Below are 21,407 nucleotides of genomic sequence, written 5' to 3' on the forward strand. Positions count from 1 at the left end.
CTATCACATCCGCCGTCGCGGATATCCGGGCCCCGGGAAATTCGTAGGAGGGGCATATAGCCGCCTCCTCCCCTGGAAGGGGCCTATGGCCGTCCTCCCCTAGGCGACCCATAGTTAGTGGGTGCCGCCTCCCCGTGGGAGGGGCCAATGCCCGCCTCCCCCCGGGCGCTCCCATCCATAGTGGGTGGCGCCCCCCTCTAGGGACCTTGAAATTACTGCTCACCGATCATGACCTTACCGCCACAGGCCGGATAGTTGACCGGCTATCCGGCCCCCCCACAAATCCTCCTAAAGGTCATACTTCCTCAAACCCCTTAGCCAAGCTATGAAGTCACCTATGAGTAAGACATTCCCTTCCCGGGACAAGTGAACCCCATCCTCTAGATACATGTGGTCACCTCGAATACACCCATGCGGAATACTGTGCAACTGCGCCAAGCGAAACAACCTACCAATCTTGTTATTGACCTTCTTTACTGAATGGTTCAGTGCCGATACCGAAAGGCCCCCCCGCCATACCTTCCTGGGAATCATGTGGGACCATGCAATCGTGCACCCGGGGATTCTTTTCGCCAGCCAGCTAACTGTGGACTAAACTCGTTCGAGTAATACTCTCCTACCGAGTGTCACCATGTCATTGCCCCTCAGGTGGACTATGATTACAGATGGCGGTGACCTCTGCCGCCCTAAGAGTCCCTCGACAAAAGATTCGAACTGGTCAATACAGAGCCCGCCCCTTCCGTGGAAGGTCACTCTGTACCCGTATTCCCCAGCTGCGTGAGTCGCGTTACCTGCTTTGAATACGTCCCCGGCCCGCCTCACGTATGAGTGGCCCACGACCCACACCTCTCTCTCCTCAGCCGGTGATCTCTGACCGCTGGTCCCCTGGTGCTGGGTCGACTGCAAATTCCGCCCTGCATAACATGCTCGCGAAACTGTAAATTAAACATAAGACAAGAAGCGTGAGTGCATGAAACTTGACTTCACAACATGTGCAACCGCACATACCTTTTAAAACAGTTCGAGGACCATCGTTCTAACAGTTTCACCTCTTCAGCACTCCGACCCCTGGCTGTAGCCTCAGTAGCAGTCCCTATCCTAAAGGAGTGGGTCCCAAAATCGCTCGGGTCCAAGCCCGCCGCTGCGATTGCCATTGTTAACACCCTCTGAAACTGAAACCTCGTCAGTGGGGTGGCATCGATGTGTCTCAGCAAACTCCCACCCCATGTATCCGCCCTCAGCGCCAAATATTCCTCGATACACATTATCGGGCACATGGGGGACCCTCGCATGCGCTGGACAACAACACTGTCTCCCATAGCTCTTTGATCAGTCTTGGACTTAGCTATTGTGACTACCATGGAATCACCCCTGATCATGATGTGATCCCGACACAGACCTCCCTCCACATCCTTCTTATTCTTGGCGACCTGTTCGCTCACCCGCATAGCCCCATGGAACGCTAATGCGAAAGCAGCCCGGAACAAGACTGCTTCAAAATGGGAGGAGCATGTCTTGGGTAGTATCGCCATAAGCTGGGACAACCTTTCTAACCCAATCGGGCGCCTCTCATCAACTCTACGACCCTCAAGGCGTTGCCAGCCACGAAGGGCTTTCTTTACCAAAAAGGAAGCTGTCGGGTCCTTGATGCCATGCACCTGCGCCATGAATGCAATGGCCGCCCGGTGCCTATTGGCCGTTGCCACTGATCGGCCTTCCCTGTGTAATGCTACCAGAAACTTTAGGAAGGAATCCTCCTGACCCCATTTCTGCTCCCCTGCCGGACCCAAAAATGCACAATAGGAACAAAACGCTCCTTCGTATGCCTTCCTTGTCCTGGGGGCTAAGCTTGCTGCCACGAGGTCTTGTAATCCGGGGCACCGAGTAGCCAGAGTACTTCGGGGAATGGTGCCGCCGCTAGGTCCGCTGTAGGTAGATAACCCCTGAACGCCTGCATATGTGAACGAGAGAGTGCATCAGCCGCATGATTCAGTACACCCGGCACGTGTTTTGCCCTGAACTGCACATTCAGTCTCATGCAAAGCAGTACAATTTCCTTCAACAATCTCAATATCTACTTGCAGCGTGCTGCCTGATTATTTATACATTCCACAACGGTCATATTGTCGGACCAAAATACCACAGAGCGATCTCTGAACTTGTCCGGCCATGCCATCAGAGCCACAAAAACAGGGGATAACTCGAGACCGCTGGTGTGCCACCACGTCGGCCATGTTTGTGCCGACCATCGATTACCCAAGATGGCGCCAAAACCACACTCCCTGCCGAGTCCGTCCACAACCCCAGCTCGTCTGAAGACGCTGGTGGCTTGCTCCATACCACTCGACCATTGAAGTCCGCCAGAAATGCCAACCAGATGCGCATGTCCTGGCGAACCTCTGCAGACAGTCTCGTGCGGTGGTGTCCTTCCTTGAGACCAACCATAGCCTGTGCAATAGAGCGGGAAAAGGGGCGGGCCATTGGTATTACTCTCAGGGCGAAGTTAAGCTGACCCACTGCTTGTTGCAACTGATGCAGGGTCACCTTCTCCTTACTAAGGCACAGTTCCAGGGAAGCCCTGAATTTCGCTACTTTCCCTACTGGCAAACGGAAACATCCCTCCACAGAATCTAGTTCAATTCCCAGAAACTCCAGTGAAGTAGCTGGTCCAACCGTCTTACCTGGTGCCAATGGCACTCCGAAATCCTTCATGAGGATGCAAAAATCCTGTAAGGCCTGCGCACATTTTGTGTCGCCGGCTGCCCCCAAGAACAGAAAATCGTCTAAGTAATGCATAACATGACTATGTCCAGTGGCTTCCAGGAATGCCCATTCCAAAAAACAGCTGAATTTCTCAAAGTAAGCACAAGAAATGGAGCAACCCATTGGCATAGATCTATCCATGTAGTAATGACCCTGAAACACAAAGCCTAATAGACGCTGATCCTGTGGGTGTACCGGGAGCAACCGGAACGCCGACTCGATATCCGACTTCGCCATCAGCGCTCCGGGCCCCAGGCGATTCAACATGGCGACGGCTTCATCGAAGGATGCGTACCGCACCGAACAGACTCCCGGGTCAATCGCATCGTTTACTGAGAGACCCTTCGGAGCCGACAAGTTATGGATCAGCCTAAATTCCCCGGGGTCTTTCTTGGGGACCACTCCTAACGGGGAACAGATAAAATTTGATACTGGCGGGTGCCCATATGGACCCGCAACCCGACCCAGGGCAACTTCTTTTGCAATCTTCCTCTCTACCACCGCTGGGTTATGCTGAACCAATAGTTGGTTTCTACATAGTGCTTCCCCCTGAAAATCCCCCGCTGGGATGCGGAAACCATATACGAATCCATTCCACAACACCCCAGCGGAGACATGATCAGGGTATTCGTTTAGCCAGGGGATCATTACCATGATATCGACGGGGTAGGTAATGGTACACAGTGGTCCCCCTCAGTCCTGTTTGGACCCTCCTCTACCTCCCGACCCGCCATTCTTGGATCTGCACGAACTCTCGGGGTGCGAGGAGTTCCCGCAACCTGCACACGCATGTCTGAACTTACAAGTCCCTTGAGGTCTGGTGCAGTTGCCCCTGTTAAAGCTCCAACAGACCCCTCTCTTTCCCCCATTACCACCAGTCCATGCTTGGTGATCTCCACCGGGGCCCGCTCGAAAGGGCACCGTGGGCTGTTGGCGGGAAAACCCCGACCCATTCCCGCCTGGCGAGGATGTCTTCGTCGCGCCCGGCAGGAGCTGTTTCTGCCAAGAAACCGATTCGAGACAATCCCACGTCAGAGATGAATCATACTCCTTGGCCTTACGAAACTTCATATCATAACCCATCCACTCATTGCCTTCGTATGTTTCATAAAAATCCATTATTCGGGCCTGATAGCAAAACAATTCAGGCAAAACCTCGGGCTTACGTTCCCCCATAATTGCAGTAAACATCGCAAAGGCCTTGGCCCAATTTGTGATTGTCTCATCAACCCTGAATCCCGCCATCTTGGCTCGCCAGACACTCGGGTGCCACAAATCTTTCTGCGCCTTAGCATACTCCATCTCGCGATGGTCAGTCAGCAGAGAAAACATATTTACATATTTGTCAGCCCATATCAATTCTTTCGTGGCCAACGGGATATGTTGAACCACTTTCTCCCGTCTTGAGGGCAAAGAGCCCCCCCCCGCAATAGGCAATGCCTGCTTACCCGGCTCCGTTGATGTTCCCACCGTTTTTTCCATGCCAGCTGCCGGTCCTTCCGGGGTCACCTGTGGTGGGACAAAAGGGAGATTCGCTTTTGCGGCATCTCGCGACTGCCGCAACTGCTGTATTAATAGCCTGGCCTCCTCGGCCGTATCTCCAGGCGCCGTAGCACCCCCTGTCTTTTTGCCGAGCCATGCAGCCAACTGAGCGGCTAATTCGGGAGGCATGTCCTCCTCGTTGGCGGGCGTCACCACAACCGGAATCGGTTGACCCGCGTCAGGGATTGGTACCGGGGCCTCAACTGGAATGGCAGGGGTCGCCGGGGGTACTTCAAGAATCGGAACCTCCCCCCCTGCCGCCCTATTCCTGACCCGTTTACCCCTACCCTCAGGGACAACTCCCGGCAATGCCGGGCCTATTACCTTCTTTGGTTTACCCGTATTGTTCATTGCAGCCATCTGCTTCTTCATGAGCGCCATATCTCGGCCAAGAGCCGGGACCATAACAACGTTCCGTTCGATCTTCGCCATTCTGCTCACTAGCATGCGAAGCACCTGGTCATTTTCAGGCTTCTTTCCTGCCTTTTTGCCAGACATTGTTTTCGGATATCCGATCCAAACTTGATCGACACGGTCCTGGATCCTTAGCCTCGAAGTCGCTGAAAGAGAAACACAAGAATTACAAGTTCTCAAAATTGCTTCTTGTTCTGTCGAGGGCTCACGTGCAACGAGTGGATGCAGCTTCCAAGCACAGGAACAAGAGGATGTTTCTTCGGATTCCCGCTCTCTTTATTCCTCTTCGGGAGGGCGTGAACCCTCCGCCAGTACGCCTACTGGGCGTGGCCATCGGTGTAGGTGTCTAGGACAACCCCTCTTGGGCAGGAAAAGGCGCGCCCCGGCTACGCCGCTTCGGGCATACCAGCCGTGACACGCCCCCGCCCAAAATGGTTTCCCGGGAAGATCCGGGCCCCCAACCATACGTTCGGGGGGACCGAGTGGTCGCCCCTTTCCATAGTATTTTTATTATTTTATAGGAATTAGATGGATGTCAGCATGCATTTCCCCAAGAGGTGGCCCTGGTGACCATTATCTCCCCCATCATGAATCTCACAACATGCATAGATTAATGGACAAAAGATAAAAAAACAACTCATAAGGTAAATATATTAAGAGCACAAACCAGGATAAGGCCTCTTGTTTGAGAATAATTATATCAAGTGTGTAGCTTGATAGCCAAAACATGATAAAGCTGTAATACAGATTTGCCTTCTCAAACAAATGTTTTTGAGCCGGTATTATGATTGAGAGGTCAACAAATCAGTATGCTCTAGGTAAGCTACATATCTGGAGAATGCAGATGGAATTCCATCATGATGGAGGCATTGGAAAAGGGTCAGCTTTAGTGCTGGTGGCGCCCAATGCACAATCTATGTTAGCTATCCAAAATCTCCACATATTCGCACACTACCATGCTCCACCAGTGCCCCTCATCTCTCCAAAGCCCTTCTCTGAGATGCATTTCTTTTGCTTTCAATCTCATTGCGCTACTCAAATCAGTGTTGGACGTCAGAGCACTTTACATCACAGGCACATTATACGGAGACAATGAATCATACGTGTTTAAATCAATTTATAGAAAATGTTGCATAAGATAATGAGCATTACAAGCTGTAGGAGTTGCATGTCACCAATACAGGTATGTTTAAAAATTGGGCCAGCAAGGAGTTTGTTTGTTAAGGATTCTCAGTTACAGCACAGAGTGAAACTGTAATGAATTGAGTACCCACACTACTAAAAATTAGTGGCTGAATAAATTTTCACAAATATACATCAATAATGTTACCACACTAACACCTTAAAGAAGTGAAAGAATACAATAACCAGGTATTTTTGAAACAAAAAATTGTTATTTTCTTTGCAACAGGGAAATGAAATCAACAGTGCAGCTAGGGTACAGAAAAATGCATTTTGGATATAAAAAGGGGAGCGTCTTATATGTTCCTATGATATATCACAAAATAAGTCTATACTGCTAACTAATAATGAAACGATGATTTCAAATCAAAAATAAATGAAAATCAATAGTGGTTAATAAATATCAAGCAGAATTAGACTCAGTAGTCGACGTTTCGGTCTTTTGGAGATGATTTCATAAGACCATCATCAGGACTTGAGCTTTAAGCATTTATAGTTGATGACCCTGGAAAAAACAGTGACAAAATAATATTGCATTACAATCTGGTTATGTAAAAAATCGAAAAACATATCTATTCTCAAGTCAAACAGAGAAAGAAAGCATTTTTAATGATCAAATGTATTAAAACAACTATTTTAGTCGGTGTGGCGACTAGATATAAAATCAATCATGGCTCATCAATAACATGTTAACCCTCAAAGAAAATCGCTGGATTGAATCTGCAGACAGTATCAAACATGGAATGAACTCCTTTACTGAATGGCATACTCTTGCTTGTCTGAACTGATGCAATCCACTTAGGTCTGCTCCACTTGTAAATCTCTTTCATTATCACCCATAGATATGTTAAGGAATATACAATGCCCAATCTAGTTATCATAATCTTTATTACAGCTTCAACCATTTTGATATAAGATTGTGCGCGCACTACCATGGCGACAGAACGCCCATGAAACAGTCCCTTGCTCATTGCACCATCAGGATTCAAGCAAGCCGGGCCGACGACGGCTGAAATGCCAGAAACCGGTTCCCGGAAGCTTGTTTCCTTCCCAGTGTAAGAATTGGCTTGGTAGTTTTGTTTGCCCTGTTCCCATCATGCACTGGGACAGGAACAGACTAATTTGCATATAGCCAGGTTCTGAGCTGGGATGGTGCAGTGAGCTAAAAAACGGTGTTGGATCTAGCCCTGATCTCTTGACTGGGTGAGAGTGGTCTGCTTAATTCAGAGACTCTGTCCATCACCACCCCTTGTTGTTAAACATGAAATAGTCATGGCATAATTGTGTATATATATTCTATGTGGTTTATCAATGTTTGCCTCTGATTTCTCTATACAACATCATTAGCCATGTTTATCAGTTGTTCACTTGTCAGCAATGATTGTATAACTGTTCAATTACCATATGACCAGTTTGGATAATTGTATTATGAAAGATGTCATTCAGCTTAATCTCATCTACCTCTATAATCAATAATGTTCAATTTTGTTGCCCTAAGTCATGTTATGTCTCTTTCTCTTTTTTTCATCCATTTTTGGTTCGAGATTGTGTTCGCATAAATATGGTGACAGTATCTTCTGTAACAATTGCTTTTTCATTGAATGTTGTTCATCATTCAAGAAATCTTCATACCTTCACATTCACCATCCAAAAATGTATTTAGGTTACATAAATTGAAAAACGAACCGTTTATCACTGATTTCCATATGACTGTTTCTTTAAGACATCAATGTCAAAGAATTTTAGCTATTACAGCATCTAAACAATTACTTTTTAGATGTTGAAACATGGCCGCCGTAATCACATCTACATCTGTGACATACCAACCAGTCCGTCGCTTGTCTCTCAGAGCCGTAATCTCGCGATAATTCGAGCCCCAAAACCCGCGGAAACTCATTTAAATGGCAAATTCCCTTCGAGGAAGTTATCAGCTGTTTTGAAAATACGCTGCCATCTCTCACGTCGTGATCGCGTGTTGCCTCGTCCATTCTATCATTTAAGTGTCTGCTTTGACTGTTCAGGTTTAGAAGGTACCATGGCTGTTAACCTCGATTTGTCTAAAATAGTATTCCCTGTTCTGCCTAATTTCACTAAGCTCCCTGACTTCGCGTTAACTCTTTGTACCAATTATATCGTTGGCACAAATGAAACCCGACCATTTTGGTCTAGCGTCTCTTAATATACTATGTCTGTTTCGTAAATTGAGGCTTTTCCCTAATTAATACCCTGAGGTTATTTTACTCCTCTTTACGAATCATCAAGTTCAAATTGTTAAATATCGATGGCCCCTGATTTTTCCACAAGCACTGTGACCATCTTTGCCAATGCATATTTGTTGTAATTGTTGTGCCCCAGGCAATTACTCGAAAAACTACGAGTCAACATCAGATATACTTCTTCATTTCATTCACCTGATGTTGCGTATTCTTCATTTTTTCGTGTTTATCTTTAACAAATACCTGGCTGTCAACCATTTGTTTTGGATATTGTGTAACTAAATCCCTTAAAAGGATTTCATGCCTGCACCAATCACTCAGAATAAACTAGATAATTCTAATAAGAATTACCTTCCTTATTTACAGAGTATGAATATCTACCAATTACTATTGAAGTAATACCTACAAGTGATATCTGGACCCCTCTTGCTGTGTATATGAATTCTATGCACAAGGTAATTTCAAATATCAAGATGGTTCACCACCCCTAAATTAGACATTCTTGTTGCTATATCGTGAATCTGCAACCCTTGTTTTTCTGCATTTTTTGCTTTGGATGCTCCTGATTCAATCCTTCAAAGAGCATTGTTGATCTATTTCAAGCAGCACCACTGATTCCTTCTGGGAAGTGTTCGTCTCAGAACCTTAATGTAAGCAAATATCAAGATGGTTCACCACCCTTAATTCAGATATTCTTGTCGCAATATCGTGAACCTGCTATCCTTATTTATCAGCATATTCTGCTTTGTATGCTCCTGATCAAATCCTGTACAGAGCATTGTTGATTTATCTCAAACAGCACCACTGTCTCCTTCTGGGAAGTGTCTGTCTCAGAACCTTAATGTAAGCAAATATCACCCTTAACTACATGTTATTGATGAGCCATGATTGATGTTATATCTAGTCGCCACACCGACTAAAATAGTTGTTTTAATACATTTGATCATTAAAAATGCTTTCTTTCTCTGTTTGCCTTGAGAATAGATATGTTTTTCGATATTTTACATAACCAGGTTGTAATGCAATATTATTTAGTCACAGTTTTTTCCAGGGTCATCAACTATAAATGCTTAAAGCTCAAGTCCTGATGATGGTCTTATGAAATCATCTCGAAAAGACCAAAACGTCGACTACTGAGTCTAATTCTGCTTGATATTTATTAACCACTATTGATTTTCATTTATTTTTTATTTGAAATCATCGTTTCATTATTAGTTAGCAGTATAGACTTTTTTGTGATATATCATAGGAACATAGAAGACGCTCCCCTTTTTATATCCCAGATGCATTTTTCTGTACCCTATCTGCACTGTTGATTTAATTTCACTGTTCCAAAGAAAATAACAATTTTTGGTTTTAAAAATACCTGGTTATTGTATTCTTTCACTTCTTTAATGTGTCAGTGTGGTAAAATTATTGATGTATATCTGTGAAACTTTATTCAGCCACTAATTTTTAGTAGTATGGGTACTCAATTCATTACAGTTCCCCTCTGTGCTATAACTGAGAATCCTTAACAAACAAACCCCTTGCTGGCCCAATTTTTAAACGTGTTAATTGCCCAAGCCCGCAAGGGTATATTGGGTTGCTCACCCCATTCAAAATTTTACCAATACAGGTAGGCAGAATGTTTTAAGTGTGCTACGTCTGGAGAAACACAAGCTCAGGTTTTGAAACGTACCGCAGTGGATGGCTTTACTAATGTTAAAGTATTTCTACATGTGACAGAGAACCAAAAAATGCTCCAATGCAGGCCCGGATCTAGGGCGGTGTGATCAGTGCAGCTGCACCTGACGCTGACCTTGTGGGCAGTGGCCGTTTTTGGAACTACATTTTTTACAAACTTTCTTAACTTGATAAGGATAGAAGAGATTTATTGGTGTGTAGAAAGTTGCATTGGTCCAGGGGGAGATTATTATTATATTTTTGTCAAACAGAAAATAACTTACTAGTGCTCCTGACATATTGGAAACCAGCGTACTGGAAGCTACTTGGCTGTAGCTTCCATGTGACAATGAGGTAGACTCACTAAACTAACACTGTTCTACTGTTTTACTCTCTCAACTGGACACTCCTGCACACTCCATTTATCTCAAAAGTTTAATTAAAGAAAATGCTTCTTTTATGGTACTCTGTTTGCTGTAGAATATAACACCAGTGTTTTATTGTAATTTGAAAGCAATCCGTTATTTTTATTGGCAGATAAAGTGATTCAACAGAGAATAGGTTTACTGAAAGCGGAAAAAGAATTGGAGAAAAACCAACAGAAAAGACATTTAGACTTTCTGGATATTCTTCTTAGTGCCAAGGTATAATATATAATCATGTTTATTTTCACATAGCTCTCTGTGTATTTGCATATTTGTTTGTTGTGACACAGTAGTGCTATAGATGGTTTTATGGATTATGGCCAATGTCTAATAGATATACTTAGAAAGAAGTTAGGAAGAGTAGGCTTTATGTGTAAAGTACATCACATCAGAAGCAGCCCCATCAGTTTACACAAATTAGCCCCTCTGTGGTGTTGTAACCCTCCCTATTCTTTAGGTGTATGGGCCTGAGAGCCCACCCAGTGGCATGTTCTTTAAGACAGAAGGTTGTAATGTTATTCCTTAATATGATGTCCAGATTCCGCGAATAGGACAAGTTATGTGCCCTTTACTGATATTAACTACATCCTAGTCAGTCTGTGCGTCTTTATGTGCATCACCATATCCCCTCTGTTACAATTGGCTTCTCTTGTGTTAGACAGTGGTTAGGTTATCTTGAGAGTTAAACATTTGTCTGGGGGCCAATAGCATTTATTTGATTGTGTCACCTAGTGTATTGCTAAAAAAACTATCATGTTTGACCAAACTGTTACTGGCTGCCAACATGTTTCACTGCCATGAATTTTTGAGAATTTCATCAGGGATTGAGGACTAAAATCTGCTTAAAGTCTCCCACAACCTTTAGAAAGAAAGAAAACTAGGCCTTTCAGGACATGCTCTAAAATTACTTCACTCCTGTTCATATATGTGACCTACTTTAAGCATAATTGCACTATTGAGGTTCCATACTAGTGCGTATCGGCTTAGCCTTGTGGTTTTTTGGGGAATAGTAAGGTTTACTAAAATCTAAACTAGAGTTTGTTACAGGCAATCCTGTTAATATATGAAGGTTATTAAACCAGTCCACATTTTGTGATGAGGTAGATTGGAATTGATTGTTCTCAGAATTTATTTCCTAGAATATACAGTCCCTTCCCTGCCTGATATCTCAGTTATTAGAACCCCTAAGCAATGTCAGTGTTCTTGCTGTTTAGTAGCTATTTTTTGTTTTTCCATCAATGCTTTCAAATTGTTTACCAGGGTATGTTTTGAAATTGATCACTTAAAATTATGCTTGTTCTTTAGTAATCCACATTTTATAATGATCTGCATCTCTCAACTGGCACTGTTATTCTTCCTACCTATACAAGAGAGGTTGCATAGATAGGTATCATTCTCGTTGGTATTTGCAAAAACAGCTACGCCTTCTTCAATATTGCTCAAACTACCCAGTGAAAAGCTTGTGAGATGACAACTTTGAAACCCTGTATTTTCCATCACTGGAGACTCTTCAGCTGGGGCAGACCAAAAGAAACTGCAGTTGCATCTGTTCTTGTTTATGGTACTTAGCTTCAGTTGTTAGTTGGTTTTTTCTTTTTTTAAGTTCAAGTTTATTGAAACCAAACGCAAAAGAAAAACAAACAGAAATGCATCATACAGGATATTATCAACAGGTATATAAAATACATAATGGGAATGCAGGAATGAGATGATTCAATAAATGAAAGTATATGAGTGGAAAAAGGGAGGGTAAGGAAGGGGAAAGTGAAGGAAAAGAGATATATTGGGAAGATGACAAATAAACATTATGGTGGAATCTATAAAAGAGGCATTGTATGCATATACATAACAATTTAAGAGAAAAGTATCAATAACGATAAAAAATAGAGTAAATAACATCAATGTGTAATTTATAAATAAAAGACAACAAGGAAGTGATCATGGTGGCTTTCGGACTTCATCAGATACATGTATCAGAACATTAGTATGAGGATGCGCGGAAGGGGGTGGATAAGTACGAAGTAGGAGGAAGCCATAGCAAATCTCTCTTAACTGTCAGGGAAACAGGAGTGACATAATTCGTATCTAGTCTATGATGGAAGCATATGGCATTCCACCATGCTGAGTATGTGACTTTTGAGTAATCTTTCCAGTTAGAAGTTATCAAGTGAAAGGCTATAGCTATGAGGAGGTCAATTAGTTTAAAATGAGATGGTGAGTGAGGCCAGGATAAGGATAAGGAGCCTAGGAAAACAATTGATGGTGAGAAGGGAACTTTTGTATTAAAAATAATGTTTAGGCAGGCCCAAAATTGATTTCCAAAATGTAGAAATGTGAGGACATGGAAAAAGCATGTGCATTAGGTCAGCATTGGGACATGAGCAGGTCCAACAAGTAGATGAAATGTCAGGGGAAAAGGACGCTAATATTGCAGGAGAGTACAGTAGGCGCTGATAAATGAAATAAAGAGTTTGAGTGGTGTTAGCTGCTCTTGAAGTTTTATTAATTTTTAGCCATATTTTATCCCATAAGGAAACCGACCAGGAAAAAGACAAATCCTGTTCCCAAGCCAATTCAGTTTTTGTCTTAAGACGTTCTGAAGGAGATAGAAGACATTTGTAAATACTGGAAGCTGAAGGAGTTGAGCTTAGAAGAGGAAAAAGTGTGGAGCAGGAAAGAGAGAGAGCAGGAGCAGAAGGGACTGAGCTAAGATAATGTTGAAGGGCCGGAAGTAGAAGATCATAATGTTTCCTGTAAGAGTTAGGAAGGTGAAACTGAGATTGAAGATCGGAAAAGGATAGAGAAGTATTTACATAAAGAAGTTGAGAAATCCACAAAAGGCCTTTAGATCTCCAGGATTTCCAATAAAAAGAGTGATTCTTAATACGTAAAAGTTTGTTGTGCCAAATAGGTTGGTGAAATAGGTTGGTGAGATAGTGAGGTCAAAGAAGGATAGGAGGAGGGTAGAAGGTGAGAAAAGAGTTGGCGAGTGTGAGCAGTGACCGAAGAATGTAAAAAGGTAGAATTGGTAGTAAATGCAAGTGTTTCAGGGAAATCAAAGGGTGAAATAAAAGATTTCTCAATGGACAACCATACTGGAGAATGAGAGGGAAGATCAGTAGATAACCATTTGGAAGCATGTTTAAGGGAGAAAGCATAGTGATAAGATTTAAAGTCAGGAAATTTGAGACCTCCATTGAGTTTATCTTTCTTGAGATTCGATAACGCTATCCGAGGAGATTTATTTTTCCAAAGAAATTTTAATAAAATGGAATCTATTCGTTTGAAATTGTAACCTGGGACATGAACAGGAATCATGTAGAGAGTGTATAAAATGATAGGGTCCAGCATCATTTTAATAGAGTCTAGTCTTCCCCACCATGAGAGAAAGAGAGGATGCCATTTGGAGATTAAATCGGTTAGTTTTTTGGTAATATAATCAAAATTAAGTTTTAAAGTATCGGGAATAGTAGAGGAAAACCACAAACCTAAATATTTTAATTTAACTGGCTGCCAAGAGAAACTCGATTGTTTAAAATAGTGGCGAAGACATAAGACGTTAAGGGGTAGGACCTCACATTTATCTCGGTTAAGGCGGTAGCCTGAGACCTGCGAGAATGCATCAACTTGTTGGAGAAAGGAAGGAAGAGAAGTTTCAGGGTTAGAACAGTACAAAGTATATCGTCAGCATAAACTGATAATTTAACGAGGTCAGAGCCTAGTTTGAAAACCAGTAATATGATTATCTTGATGTATTTTCGTGAGAAAGGGTTCCATTGCCACTATAAACAATAAAGGGGACAAGGGACAACCTTGATGAACACCGCGGGAAAGAGAGAAATAATCTGAAACCTTACCATTGGCAAAAATAGATGCTCTGGGGCCAGAATATAAGAGAGAAATAAGGGAGATTAGTTTTGGGGGGAAACCAATCCATATGAGAGCATAAAACATAAAATCTCAACCAATCCTATCAAAGGCTTTTTCTGCGTCCAAAGTAATGGCTGTTAATGGATACTGTAAGGAAGAAGCCTTGCTGAGAACATTAAAAAAGACTCTAGAATTATCAGAGGATAAACGACCTTTGACAAAACGAGATTGCTCTGGTCCAATAAGTTCGGGTAAAATGGGGTCAATACGTAGAGCTAGTATTTTTGCGAAGATCTTATAGTCCGTATTTACAAGAGAAATAGGACGATAGTTTTTGCAATAGGAAGGATCTTTATTATCTTTGGGAATTAAACAAATTACAGCTTCTTGAAAAGTTCCTTGGGAAACACCATTCATAATGAAAAAATTAAAGAGAGAAAGAAGGTGTGGAAGAAGAAGTTTTGAAAAATTGTGATAGAATTCTATGGTAAAACCATCAGGGCCAGGAGCTTTACCCCTTTTTAAGATAGAAACTGCATGGGAAATTTCATTTAAAGTAATATCTTCTTCGAGTGAATCAAAGTTAATATGATGGGAAGAAGGGGAAGTAAGATTTTGAAAGTAAGAAGATAAGTCAGCGGGAAGAGGGCGTGACTCAGGAGTGTAAAGGTGTTTATAAAAAGTTACAAATTCTTGTAAAATATCCTCATCTTTAAAAAGAGAATCACCATTAGAGTTTGTTATAGATGTAATCCTGGTTCTGTCGCAACGAGTTTTTAAATAAGTAGCCAAAAGCTTACCCATTTTGTTCTGACCTCCATAGTACCCTGCACTACTTTCCAAAAGATAAGAAGCTGCAGCATCAGTGGACAACTTATTAAAATTAACTTTAGCAGAAATTAGGTCTTTCAAAGATGAGTCATTAAATGAATGGTAATAGGCTTGTTCTAGGTGCTTAATTTTCGTAAGAAGTTGGGCAGATTGTTTTTCAAAATTCGTTTTCTTCTGTGAAACATAATTGATCATGAAGCCTCTTGCAGTTGCTTTAAAAGAGTCCCAAATCATAAGAGGAGAAGAGTCGGAAAACGTATTTGTGGAGAAAAAGTCTGCTGCAAAAGAACTGAATTGGCTGGAGAATTTGGAGTCAGCGAAAAGGGAGTTGTTAAAGCGCCACCTGTTAGAAGACGGTGAAAAGGGTAGTATATCAAAATCGACAAAAACCGGGGCATGATCAGAAAATGGAGCCTATTTCTGAATTAAGAACATGTTGGCTAAGGGATTTACTAAAAAATATATAATCAATTTGGGATTGTGTTTTGTGTGGGGGGGAAAAATCACTATATTCTTGAAGATCTGGATGACATAGTCTCTAAATGTCGATTAATGATTTACTACGGATAGTGGAGGTAAATTGGGAATGCATTGTAGAGTGTATAAATTTGACTGAGGAGCGTCTGTCTAAAATGGGATCATGAACTTGGTTACAATAACCACCAAAAATAATACAGTCATCATCAAATGTGAGTAATTTATCAGAAACATGCAACCAAAAAACGTTATCTACAGAAATTGGAGCATAAACATTAAATACAACTAATGGGACATTATCTATTAACAATTTGATAATTACCCAACGACCATTAGAATCAATTTCTTGATGAACTATAAAAATATTAAACTTTTTGTGACACAGATCTACAACTCCATTCTTTTTGCCCAAAGCTGGGGAACAGAATACATTGCCTACCCCAAGACCTTTTTAACTTAGAAGCTTCAGATTCAGATAGGTGGGTTTCCTGAAACATGACAATATCTGTTTTTAATCTGGCTAAATGAGATAAAACTTGTTGTCTTTTAATGGGGTTGTTTAGACCTTTAACATTCCATGTAGTAACTCTGAATAGGCATGAGTGAGAACAGCATCAATAAGTGATAAGCATGCAATGAAACAATGAAACAAATCGATTGAAAAGGTAAACTAAGCGTCTTATAAAGGTGTAAAAAATGAAGGATAAGGGTATAATACAAAAAACGGTTGAGAAGAAGTGATGAATGAGAAAAAGAGAGGGAAGAGAAAAAGCGAAAAAGTGAAGGATATCGAATAGGGAGGAGATAAAAAAGAGCAAAGTAGGATAATAAAGAGATGATAAAGAAGGGGTGGAAGAAAAAAGTTAACCAGGAAAGGTAAAGGAAAAAATGACAGAGCAAAAGGGAAAAAATAGAAGGAAGAAATAGAACTTACATAAGTTCCAGACCATATGAAACGAAGGGTGGGAGGGTGGAAGGCCACACGGAAGGATGACGGTACCCAAAATCACGAGGGAAAATGGGGAGGAGAGCACCAACGAACTGCTGGTAAACAAGGTAAAAGGGAGGAAACTGGACGAATAATCTGTAAAAAGGAAAAAACTAGATTAACATCAATAAGTAGAAACATGTTTAAAAAAAATATGAACTAGGCTAAAAAAGAAAATAGAAGAGGAAAAGAAAAAAAAACATAAAAAACAAGAACTGAGGAAGTGCAGTCATATTAACATCAGTCTGAATGAGACATTACAGATAAATTGACAACTACATCAATGTTACAACTACATTGATGTTACCAAGGTATCAGAAGCATACATTGGTAACATCAATGCAGGTAAAGGATTACATATAGATAAAAACATGAATCATCAGTTGTGAAAGAGATTGTAATCCATAACTGTTGTAAAAATTGTCCATATTATCGCTATTTGTATTGAAAAAACGTTTAACCATATAATGTAATATGTTGTATGATATGGTTGTGAAAATCAAAACAACAGAAGAAGGTTCCAATAGAGGCGTGACAAGATGCTTTTAAAATAAGTTAATATAGGAGCTGATGTTGCAGTACATCTGAATACATGTAAGGAGCTGCGTGTGCATATAAGAGACTCAGAGTTTCAATAAAGCGTCATTTCACCCCTTTGGCGTAAGCATCCGGCTGTGAATGATGAGGAAAATAATAATCACATTAATTTCAGTCCACTGTGAGCATATTGACTGTAGGAGACGTGAGGAGAAAAATCTAAGGGTCTCTGAGTGACGCGGCGAAAGGATCAGTAGTAGCCATGATTAACAGCAGTTGACAGCTAATAGGGAAATAAATGTGTCTTCACATTCAGGCATTAATACATTAATAGCGGCAGCAGCAGTGCAGCGTTGGAAAAGGAAAAAACGTTTGAGGGAGATCCCATGTAAAAGAAACCAGCATCACAAAATGGCGGCAGAGTGCTTAAAATACCTCAGAAAACCGCTACCATGCTTTGTATTTGCTGGTAAAGGTCTCCACTTAGCAAGCTTAATCAGGTAATAATGATGTGAGGCAAGGGGGACCCAGCGCGCAAGGTGAAAATTCAGCTGCGGAGAAAAGCCGTTCCGAAACCGGCTTCGCAAAATGGCAGCAGGCTAAGGCAGAGAGAAAGGCTGGCAGGTACACTACCCTGAACTATGGTGCTCAGCCATGGGTCCCAGGATGGTCTTCGCTAGTTTTGGAGTAAAGTCCTCCGTTTTGGGATCAAACAGTGAGAGCCATGACCAGCGCTGGCCGTGTCCTCTCCTGTAAGTCCCGGAGAGCTACGGGTGCGCTGCCATCTCCGTTGGGTGCAAGCCACGCCCCCTGTTAGGTGGTTTCTATCCTATGAAAATGCCCAATTTCATTTGCATGTGGATATCTGTCTTTTGGACTCTGTAAGTTCTGTATTAAAAAGGATTAAAGCTGTAACCCTTCAGTGGTGCCACCTTTTGAATAAGAACTGTGATCTACATCTGAAGTGAGAGCAAAATTTGAATGTATTAACAGGATTTTGAGCTCACATGCAAAACAAGGCTTCCTTTCATAACATAACATAACATAGCATAACATGTAACATGTAAAGTGCACGTTCACCACTACGGGTATCTTGCCGCTGAATACCAGATGTTTTTTTATTTCCCAACTCAATGGTACTCATTTTATTGACCTCAGATGGATGAAAGTCTGAGTGGACCCTCTGGAATTTGAACCTGTGACCATGAGGTCGAACACATGCCCCCTGCAGTAGACGCATTAGTCCACTGAGCCACCAGACCCAGCCATATAAGAAGAATATATATTTATATATAAAGTGTATAAATGCAGTATAAATAGCACACTTAAAATGATTAGAAATGATTCTATTACGGGCATGGTCAGCAGCCGCTGAAGGTGGCTTCTTTGTAAGAGAGCTGCGCTAGCCACCACAAGTCTGATAAATCCTTCACGATCCGGCATTTAAACAGCAACCAGAGACAGGAAGCTACTGGAATACGAGGTGTCTGTCCTGCAACTTGCAACGGCTGCCTAAATAAGTGAAAGACAGCAGAAAAGTGGAGAAACGGTGGAGCGCAGATCAGGAACCCGGCAGCCGGTTTGCTGGAGGGCGTACTTGAAGTTTGTGAATACACTCCTACCCTCACTGCAGATGCAAGAAGAGAACTGCCTTTAAATTGAATGGGCCCACCAGTGTCTCAGGACCGGTGGTGGGCATGTGGGTGAGGGGCTGGATTCTTAAAAGTGAGCACAGTGAGAGCCCTGCACAACAGCCTGCGTGAGTACCTGGGCCAGGCGGGGTGAGGCTCTGGTAGGCGGGGCAAGGTGAATGCCCCGTAGAACAACTGAGACTGTGGGCCACTTTCGGATTGTGAGGTGAAAGCTGTGGTGCACCTCCTAGTACCCCAGGATAGAATCATACTGGTTGGAAGTGTTAGACTCCGTCAACACAATGCTTAACACAGACACCCAAATTCCCGAGCTACATGCTATTGAGCCTGTCCAATCCACTCACCTTCCCACTGAAATCACCTAGATGCAAAGCAATCACTCTTTCATTGGCGGCAGCGAAGCAATTCCTTCTTGCTCGGTGGTGGGCAGATATGATACCCACCAACAAGACTGGCTGCATAAAATATGGGAAATACTGGGATTGGATAAACTGGCTGCTGTAACCACACAACAACTCTCCCGGTTCGAAAAGATGTGGCAACCCTGCCTGTTATACCTGTCGGACAAGATTTGCAAGCTATCCTGCCCCAATATCTACGGATACTACCGCTGACAACACCTTCACACGATATCTTCTTATTAGAGAAGCAGGACACATCCTTCTCCCCTCCTTCCTTCTTGTTGTTTCTATCTATTTTTCTGCTTCCATATATTTTGTCTGACACCTACCAAATAATCTTTCTTTGCAACTACCACCAGCCAAGTGTTGCAGGTGGTTTATACTGTATTGTTTTCATTCTACATAAAATCAACAAAAAAAAGATACAAACCTAAATTCACCTAAATTCTCAAATGGATGTGATCAACTTATTCAATGCCTGACAGCTATACCACAAAAATAGAGATAACAATGTAAGTGTGCCTACTGTTGGAGCAGACCTGTTTCAAACAAATTTACAATTTGCGTATGAGTATGGATTTTGAAGTCAACTTCATCTTCTATAGCTAAATAGTGGACCAGTTTTCAATATAACTTGACAGTGTACTCAAACATATTTTCTAAATCTTTTTCCGCAAATTGACAGACCTTCTTCAACAACCAAAATACCTTAATTTGACATTTACAGTATGCACTTGTGTATGATGTAGTCTAATCAAACACTTTATTTTCTTTAACTCTTAACAAAATAAATGTCTCAATTTCATTTGATGATTTATGACTCGAACTTCCAAAGGACAGGTGGTATAATTAAGGTATTTAAGGCTAAATTGGCTTTGGATCTGCTTTTTAATATGTCTGTTTTATTAGGATGAAAATGGAAAACCATTATCTAACAAGGACCTTCGGGCTGAAGTGGACACTTTCATGTTTGCAGGTCATGATACAACAGCCAGTGGGATATCCTGGATGTTATTCTGCATGGGCCAAAACCCAGAACACCAAATGAAATGCAGGGAGGAGGTTAAGGAAATCCTGCAAAACAAGGACACCATTGAATGGTGAGATCAGGCATCTTTCTTACACATTAGTTTTACTGTTTTCATTGCTTCAATTGTGGTGCACAGATTGGTTGAACTGTGTGAGCTACCAAGCAGGAGAGAGCATACAGCTCTCTGCTCTGGATGGACCTTTGTAAGTGGAGAAGTCAGAAAAACAGAAACATTGCACGTACAATGGAAGTGGCAACTCCTACTTGCGTAAGCACACAAAGAATGTAGAAAGGGGGCGACATGTGGGTTCATATGTTTGTGGGATTTGCTATTCAGCTGCAGTTTGTCTGAGCAAGTCAAACAAGGACAGTGTAATCAGGCTAGCCCAGTTATCGGTATGACATGCTTATTGGCGAGAACCTCCCATTGGATGCTGTAGCAAGCTTTATTCACAATGAGGGCAGCGACCGTACTTACCACACACTTTGGCTCTCTCACATATCTTGTGTATATAACTGTATTGTTTCCTTCACAGCCATGGAACCCTGAAGGCGGAAGTCCAAAGTGCGCGCTTCACATACATTGGCATGCTTGATTTTTGATGGCATTTGGATTAGCCTCTCCCTGTGGGTGGGGTGGGCTTTTGAAGTGATCCTCCCAAAAGAGGTCTAGGCTGCCACTTCAGAACCACTGCTGCATGAGCTTGAGAGCCATGCCCAGGTGAAATCCTGCAGGCCCAGTGGGCATAGACCAATAGTAATCGTGGAGGAGTATTCGCTGGGTGAGGTGGCATTGGCCTCCGGGCCCAAGTGCTTCTCCTTTGAGTTCCTTCTGAAATCCTGGCTGAGCCAAACTGTTTGTATGTAAGTTCCTGGCCACTGCAAGAATGGCTTTCATGGGCTGTGGAACTGATCAATAAAGTAATGTTCCCATTGTAACTCCCATAAGAATCTTTTTCTCTCCAGTAAAGAAAAAACCCATTAATGGAATTACTCCAAATATGGCATGAACCTAAAACTTTATTCATGCCTTTTCTTGGTTTGGTGTAAATCAGCCCAGTAAGTAAATTTATTGTCCATTCAATCAATTGAAATCTTTACAGTAAATTAAGCATAAAATTGTTGCAGCCCCCTGCTCCAACCCGCATTTCGTGTCCCATAACAGCTTGGACCTGATGGTCATGCGTTCCTGCAGTTTGTTGTTAATTTATGCATGCCAGTGAAAAAGCTTGTTTTATGTTAAGTGACATTTCATTTAAAAAAATCCAATAAAAAAATTAGTAATTTTTAAAACCCTTAAAAGTTTAACTATAGAGGACTAAAAATCAATTCATTGGTACTGGTAGGCACAATTGACGATACTGACCCTACCCAAGTTAGAGGCGTGTTTCGCGTATGTTTTGTTGGGCTTTCC

General features: G+C 42.2%; 1 protein-coding gene across 1 annotated transcript in view; it reads left to right on the forward strand.

Annotated features, from left to right (window-relative positions):
• Positions 1 to 21,407, forward strand: part of LOC147678944 (cytochrome P450 4B1-like) — a 207,052-nt gene that overhangs the window by 119,168 nt on the left and 66,477 nt on the right. Inside the window, exons 7-8 of the mRNA XM_086944700.1 lie at positions 10,320 to 10,426; positions 19,873 to 20,063. Of these exons, the coding sequence (XP_086800826.1) occupies positions 10,320 to 10,426; positions 19,873 to 20,063 (298 nt within the window). The remainder of the gene's footprint in view (positions 1 to 10,319; positions 10,427 to 19,872; positions 20,064 to 21,407) is intronic.

Source organism: Lissotriton vulgaris, chromosome 11 (genome assembly GCF_964263255.1).
Source record: "Lissotriton vulgaris chromosome 11, aLisVul1.2, whole genome shotgun sequence".
Classification (NCBI taxonomy): domain Eukaryota; kingdom Metazoa; phylum Chordata; class Amphibia; order Caudata; family Salamandridae; genus Lissotriton; species Lissotriton vulgaris.